Source organism: Humulus lupulus, chromosome 8 (assembly GCF_963169125.1).
Source record: "Humulus lupulus chromosome 8, drHumLupu1.1, whole genome shotgun sequence".
NCBI lineage: Eukaryota > Viridiplantae > Streptophyta > Magnoliopsida > Rosales > Cannabaceae > Humulus > Humulus lupulus.
This window is the reverse complement of record NC_084800.1, coordinates 123,754,982-123,763,076: the sequence shown is the minus strand read 5'-3', so window position 1 is coordinate 123,763,076 and position 8,095 is coordinate 123,754,982. Positions and strand designations below refer to the sequence as shown.

General features: G+C 31.6%; 2 protein-coding genes across 2 annotated transcripts; one reads left to right on the top strand and one right to left on the bottom strand.

Annotated features, from left to right (window-relative positions):
- Positions 1 to 521: 521 nt before the first annotated feature.
- Positions 522 to 1,901, top strand: LOC133798402 (uncharacterized). Its single transcript, XM_062236670.1, has 6 exons — positions 522 to 652; positions 772 to 858; positions 992 to 1,054; positions 1,224 to 1,325; positions 1,422 to 1,677; positions 1,760 to 1,901. Exons 1-6 carry the CDS (start codon positions 575 to 577, stop codon positions 1,882 to 1,884), a joined length of 711 nt encoding a protein of 236 aa, XP_062092654.1. The 5' UTR covers positions 522 to 574; the 3' UTR covers positions 1,885 to 1,901.
- Positions 1,902 to 2,127: 226 nt separating this feature from the next.
- Positions 2,128 to 5,040, bottom strand: LOC133798400 (protein FIZZY-RELATED 3). Its single transcript, XM_062236669.1, has 10 exons — positions 4,377 to 5,040; positions 3,933 to 4,055; positions 3,737 to 3,841; positions 3,461 to 3,640; positions 3,291 to 3,353; positions 3,012 to 3,206; positions 2,830 to 2,931; positions 2,683 to 2,745; positions 2,500 to 2,568; positions 2,128 to 2,396 (listed from the first exon to the last, which is right to left on the bottom strand). Exons 1-10 carry the CDS (start codon positions 4,857 to 4,859, stop codon positions 2,343 to 2,345), a joined length of 1,437 nt encoding a protein of 478 aa, XP_062092653.1. The 5' UTR covers positions 4,860 to 5,040; the 3' UTR covers positions 2,128 to 2,342.
- Between the last annotated feature and the right edge of the window lie 3,055 nt (positions 5,041 to 8,095).

Genomic DNA, 8,095 nt, shown 5'->3' with positions numbered 1-8,095 from the left:
CGACCAAAATAACCATTACAAAAGACTGCGCGAAATGTGATTATATTTTCTAGTGTAATTATAATGAGTAATCTCACTACTTTTTTTTCATTATTATTTTTGTTTTTTATATTGGGATAACACTATTTTTGAACCCTCTAATTTGACTAAATACATGTGATATTTTGTTTTAAAAATACATTTTAGACTTTGTGTTTTGTAAATTAATTTAAAATAGTCACATAAATTTGATTATGATTAAAATATTTTTGCTCTTAGATTTTATTTACGAGTCACCAACTTGGAAAATGTGTTGAACTCCGACATGCACCAATGTTATAATTTAGAAATATTTTCACCAAAATCAGGGTATTATATTTAATTAATTTACAAAATATAGGGTTAAAAAAGTATTTTTCAAAATAGATGGTTTAAATAGGGTATTTAGTAAAAATAGAGGGTATAAAATAGTATTTTATCTTTTAATTATTTTTAAAATTTTAATTTTGGGTTTGTTGTAATATTGTGACAGACTATAGGGTTTAGGGTTTTAACATTTGCAAAGAAAAGAAATACACAAACAACATTTGCAGAGATGAGTGGAGCTGGAGCTCCTGATTTCTTCTACAGAGAAGCTCAACGCCTTGGCTATGTCGCTCGCTCTGCTTTTAAGGTATCGTTTTTCTTTCTTTCATTCATTATCATTTATGTGTGTATATTTTATATTTGTGTCTTTGCGTGTGTTGTATTGTTCTGCTTCTAAGTTCTTCCTTTGTTTCTTTTAAAGCACAGCTACTTCAGATACAGAAGCAGTACAAGCTCATAACATCGGGATCATCTGTTCTCGATCTTGGTTGTGCTCCTGGTGCTTGGCTTCAGGTTCCTTCATCCACCCCTTCAATTGTCACTATTTCAATTTTATTGTAAATTTTAAGGAGTTTCTTTTATCTTTGTTGATTTTTACTATGACATTCATGTTTTTTGTGTTTTTTCAAAACTATGCAATTCCCAGGTAGCATGTCAAAGCTTGGGTCCCCTCAATAAAGGTGGGGTTGTTGTGGGCATTGATATTAAGGTCTGATTCTTTGATTACTTCAGTTATGGAATATTTAAGTGTTTCAATTCATTAAACTATTTCGTTATGAGCAATGTTGAAACATTAGGTGGTGATGTAAGATCTTTTGTTGATTTTCTGGACTGTTTTTTAAGATATTGATTTGTAAAAATTGGAATATGCAGAACAGAAGGTGAAGGTTCCTCAGCATCACTGTGATTCAAGAGCTCAAACTGTTTGCGGTGATGTTATGAACCTACCCAGAAATCGAATTCGGGCACTTTCTCCTCAGGTTGTTGTTTCCTGTGTCTTAGATGAGTTTTCCAATTTCTTGGTCTCAAAAAAGGACTGGAAAAATAATACGATTTGCTTGTTCTATATCTTGCAGCAAAAAGGCTTTTCTGTGATACTGTCTGATATGTGTCCCCCAGTTTCTGGAATCACTACCAAGGATTCAGCTTTATCAGTCGAATTAGGTATGCGAGCTCTGGAAGTTGCTGTGGGTAGAGCCTCCTTAGTGCAGACAGAGGCTAATTTGGAAGGTTTAGTTGCTGGTGTGGATGATGATGACGACGATGTTAATGGTCTATTGCAAAGGGGTGGCCACCTTGTCATTAAGCTTTTAGAGAGCGAAGATGGGCAAGGTATCTCTGTCTTGTACTTTTCTTCTATAATGGATGCTCTTTTATTTCTGATATCTGTGAGTTTAATTTCTTGTAAATGCAGAATTCGGCCGGATTTGCAAACCATTGTTTAGAAAAGCGTCATGGTTGAGACCTAAAGCTACAAGATCTTCATCAAGGGAGATTTATTTGATATGTCAAGGTCTACAGTCCCAAGCGAAGAAGTAGAGTGCGAGCCATTATTTGTAATGACAAGCCATTCATTCTTAAGAGTTAAAAACAAACGAGTTTTTTTTTATAAAAGTTGCATTAGTTCAAATAAAAACTTATTACATAATATATAATGACAAGCCATTATTTGTAATGACAAGCCATTCATTCTTAAGAGTTAAAAACAAACGAGTTTTTTTTTATAAAAGTTGCATTAGTTCAAATAAAAACTTATTACATAATATGTATGTGGTCAAGAAATAAAATGATGAAATAATTAGTTCAAATAAAGACTTGTTTGGTTACATTCAAAATTTAGTATTGTACAGCAAAAAATAAGTTTATACTATACAAAATTCGTAATATTTTTGTAGGTTTTGATATATCAAAAAAGAAAAACACTATAGGGTTACATACAAAGCTAATACAAAAACACTCTATTATGGTCCCCATTTACACTTCACACTGCAGAAAGATCACCGAATCTGGGTTCGTCCTAGTGACCAAAGACCAACATCTTTAACCGGTGTCTGAAAAACATAGTGGAGTAGAGTTAGTCAAGCACATCATGGCAATAGGAAGGAATATATCATCAACATATCTTTTTTATCATATTAGTTCAGTCATGCTTACCGGTGTTTTCATGGATGGGAAGATATTCCAGAATCTGAGCGTTTCATCTCCAGCACCAGTAACTATGGTCTGCATTGTAATGACCAAATTTAGTTAGATTCTAAAATTTTCCTTCCCCACTGACAAGGAGATTATAAAAATAGTACGCAGAATTTTGCTCTGGAGAAACATAATTCATTTTACCTGACCATCAGGTGACATTGCAAGGTATAGCACTCGCATGTTATGCCCAGTTAGAGTGGCTACCTATATAAGAAAAGAAAAACAAATCTCATTTTAGAATTTGTTGATAGATTAAAAAACTAAAAGCAAAATTGTATAGGGGCCGACCTTTCCCATTGATGGATACTTCCAAACCATAATTTGATTCTGGGAATAACCATGAGTGCTGACTATCTCATTAACGTTCTTACTCCATGCAAGGTTGCATACCTGTGCAAGCAATGATAGTTAAACTTTAATGCTTAGAATCTTAGAGAAGACAAGTACAAATAAAACATGAAACTTCATACCTGGCTTCCAGTGTCGACACTGTTCAGTTGGTGACCGTTTGTGGTGTTCCAAAAGCGAATACATCTGTCGGCTGTCCCGCCTCCAGATGCAAGAAGGCCGCTCTGGTGGGGTGACCAAGCAATGGCCTTAACAGCTGCTGTATGTTCTGTCAGTTTTAGAACTGGTTGTTGGCCGTGCTGATTCCATACCAAGAGCTGGTCGAATAACAAGCCCACTGAAGTTAGCAAATTGTATAGAGATAGGAGACCAAACCTCGTTGATGAGACGTACCAACATACCTGGTTATCATTGCCACCTGAAGCGAGTTCCCTGTCATCATGAGACCACTTAAGCCCACATACCTATAAGATTTGACAGCCTAACGTTAACTTCGTTGTTGTGAAAAATCTTTTTTGTAATGTAACGTTAAAAGATCATGCACAATTAATGCACACCACGAACTCCACACCTCAGACTTGTGGCCAACAAGCTTGCTGATGTAGTCACTGGAGACCCGAAGATCATGTTGAAATATGTTCCTGTCTCTGCTTCCAGATGCTAAAATGCGTGAGTTCCATGCCAAAACACCTGTTCTTGTTTGATGGCCTCCCATAGTTCGGACCCTTTTGCATTGTGTTCCGTCCCAAACCTGTAATAGGAAACCCCCACTAATTGTTGAGTCCCAAATTGTACTAAAACAGAGAGAGAGAGAGAGAGAAGTGTAACAGGTCATTAAGTAATTTACCTGAACTTGGCCAAGGCTTGTACCAACCGCAATGTATGATCCCTCCCGGGTCCACTGGACAGAGCATACTCCGTCATTAGGTCCCAAATCGCACAACTTTGTTACCTGAGGGGTTAAAAAAGAGAGAGTAAGAAAACAAGTAACGTCACTCACTCGATCTAGTTGGACACAACGACATAACAGGGTCTTTTATTACCTTGCTATTTGATGCACTCCATAGATAAACACAGGTTCCCAATCCAACGGCGAGCATATTTTGTGAGGACCAATCAACAAGGTTCAAATAGAAGTCATCTTGCAGAGATGGTGCATCTAAAACCTGCAACAGAATTCACTAATAAGCCACCAAAAAAGTAATAACACTAGTGAAAATCTTGTTATTATGCTAGATGAAGAAACAAATATTTTCAGTTTTAGATTTAGTCACTTGAACGAAAAGCTAGATTTAAAAAATAAAATAAAAAAGTATATTCTATCCTGATTCGAAAAGCATTCTACAGTGTAATAAATTAAAAGACAACTGCATGAAAAGCATTCTACAGTGTAATAAATTAAAAGACAACTGCATTTCATGGCAGTTGTAATCCTTGTCTTCTGTTCCCAAAGAAAAAGAAAAAAAAATACTAATTCAATAACTTACCTTATGGGGGGTTTTAGGGACCTTCCGTGGTGGCTTCGGAGGGGTAGAAGTTTCAGAAGAGAACCCGGCGTCGTGCCCCAAAATCGAAGGCGAAAAGGGAGAGCTTGGACCCGAATGATCGGTCTTAAACCTCAACATATTTTTACTGGGACTACTCATCGGCGAAGACCCGACTTGGTTACCACCTGCAGGAGAAAAGGAGCCAAAGTCAGACCCGAAAAGTTCCGATTTCAACAACCTCGAGTAGGCCTCATTGCTGCCTTCTTTGACCGGTGATGCCTTCTCTATTAGCCCAAAAGTGTGAAGCCTAGACGAAGATCGACAGGGAATGAACCGATCGCTGCAGGTGGAAGATTTGGATGGCGACGATAAGCTCGATATGCCCCGAAAGGAACCCGAAAAGGTCTCGAGACGAAGCGATGTCTCGGACATCCCAGACGGGAGATTTAACCCTGTTTTTTTCGTTTGAGGTGGGGAATCCATAGTTTGTGAGCTTGTAGCGAGAAAGATGGTTATGGGTTATGAATTAAAAGAAAGAAAGATGGAAAAAAAATGGAGAAACGGGATATCGGAAAGGCCACTCTCTGCAAGCAAAGAGGCCTTTTTTCAGTCAAGTGAGCTCTTTTGTTGTAGCGGAAGATCTGTAACGGTCGAATTTTGGTAGGGTTTATAGGCGCGGGTTTGAAGCTTTTTAATATAATAATAAAGATACGTAGTAGATAAATAATTATAAAAATAATTACTACTTGTTTATTTTGATTTTTTTTTTTGGTTATTCTGTTTCATGAAGTATTGTATCTAACGGTCAATTGTAATGATCAAGCTAATTTTAGTAGTCTAAGGTATAGTAACAAAATGTAGCCGTTGCTTTGATTTTTTTAATTTTTTTTTCTTTAACTGGAAATATATAATTTGATTATTTATTGGGTTGGTGGGTCACTCTGTTTTTGTGGATTTAGAAGTGGGAACAGCTTGGAATTTCGCACTTTCGTTAAGAAGTTTTCCTAAACATTACTAGCAGTGTTTGTGTTGAGTGCTCTTAGACATAGTTTGTGTTCAGTGGAAATCTTTAAGCATAAAATTTACAGTGATGATGGAAATTAATTAGACTAAACCTTAACATTATTATCAGTGATCCAAGGCATCAGTGTAATGATGGATATTTTTTAGGTCAATTACGAATATGACGTAAGATTTACATTTAATTTTTAGGAAGCACATGACGATAATTAATTAGACTAATGACTAGTATTAGTATACTTTGTCTCACGAGTGATGAAATAACACTTATTTTTAGATGATTCAATCTCGTGAAGCATTAACATTGTCATCTAATATCTTCTCATCTTATAATCAATAGTATGTTCTTTTTTATGATATGAGTTATGTTATCTCAATCTCACCTGTGAACTATATAAAAATTGTGTAGATAAATTCTTAATTTTATCTATCTGTTTTGTTACTTTTAACTAAATATTATAATATTTAACCAATATTTTTTTAAAATTAAATAAAAATAAATATTTATTAATTATATTAATAAAAATTTAAATGTTATAACATATCATTATTATAATAATATTTAACATAGACTACGAATATAATAATTATATTAATATAAATTCAAATATTATAAAATATAATTATTATAATAATATATAATACAAACTATTTAATAATTATATTAGTATAAATTTAAATATTATAAAAAATATATAATACTAGACTATATTTAAATAAAAATATATATTTATTAATTATATTAATAAAAATTTAAATGTTATAAAATATCATTATTATAATAATATTTAACATAGACTACGAATATAATAATTATATTAATATAAATTCAAATATTATAAAATATAATTATTATAATAATATATAATACAAACTATTTAATAATTATATTAATTTAAATTTAAATATTATAAAAAATATATAATACTAGACTATATATTTAATACTTATATTAATATAAATTTAAATATTATAAAATATCATTATAATAATACATAATACATAATCTTAATTTTTATTAAAAAAAATTATTTAAAAAGATTATCATATTATATACATTTTAAAAAAATCACAAACAGTATTTTAGTTTAATTTTTCATTTAATATATTTATATCATTCTTTTATATAAAATATTGTTTATTTATTTAAAATTTATATAATAATGATACAAATTTACTAAAAATAAGTAATAAATTCTATAAATAAAATTATGCAAACTTACATTGCACGTTGCTTGTATCTAGTATAAAAACAAGTGTGTATTTAACGATTTTTTTTGTTTTAACAATTTTTTGTCAACTTTAATGAAATATTACAAATATTTAACTAAATATACTTTAAAACCAATTAAAAATTATCGTAAAATAAATATTTATATTATAAATATTATATATATGTATGTCCATAATAATGGAGAATCATTATGTTACCCAAAAGTAAAATAACAGCATTAATTCTTTATTGTATTCAGAGTAGTTACTTGATTTTTTAGGACATATTTATCTATATAAATAAGAGTCATTCCCCTATTAAAATAACACATAAGAATTTCATTCTTCCTTAGTATTACTCTTTATCTATCTCTTTCTCTGCTTTAATATTTTAGTTTATATTATTCTAAATAATTTTATAATACGTTATCAGCATGAGTCTCTAGCCAATGTAAAAATTGTTAGTTAAAATTCTTGAATTGTTTCGAAGTCACCTTACATTATATAAATATATATATGTATACATACATGTAACTGTTGGGGTTTTATGCCCTAATTAAAACCCAAATTCTTTGTAATCTCATTTTATTATCAATAAAAAAATAGAAATCATTTTTTGACTTGGTCAATCACTTTGCTCACATGTTTTATTTTCATGATTATTTGTTTAATATAAACTTCTATTAAATCCCGAGCATATAGCTAATCTTATTTATAGTGACGTAATCACAGTGGAATATAAATATGATTATATGTTCAAAAATAAGTTAGTTCTAAGATTAGTCAGTGCACCGGATTTACACTGACTTGCCAATCTACGATATGATCTACTTACACATTACAGTGTTATGTTCTTTCCAGAACATTAGCAAAGTAGATAAGATCAGATGTATTTGTTACATCGGACCGATATTGACAGTTGATAAGATAAGTAAACATACCGTTATTATCTATTTTAGTCATATCATATAGTTGACCATAGGTCAATTCAATCTCAATTCTAAGTGGTTAGTATTCTAACTGATTGTATTATTTGAGTTCTTTGACTTGTTCGTTACCAGCTTACTCTACGGACTAGCCCATACTTACATCTTGGGAACTCGGTAGTATAATTGAGTGGGAGTGTTAATCATAGATATGAACATCTATAGCTTCTGATGAAGAAGTGAAACGATGGTTTCCTTTTAGTTTGGTTCAAGGTGTTAAATGATAGAGATCTCATTTCAGTAATTAAATTAGTTTACTGAAATATCATTTACAAGGAACTAAGTGTTTTAAGGATAAAATACAATGAGGGGTAAAGCGGTATTTTAGTCCTATCTCATTATAGACCGTCTATAGAGGATTGAGTGAAAATTATGGTTGTAACAATGGATAATTAATAGCGTATCTATATTTGTTATAGAGCGTTCTATGAATTCAAGAGTGCAATTCCGAGTCTATAGTGGAGTCACGAGGAATTAATAAGTTAGTAAATTTATTTGTTA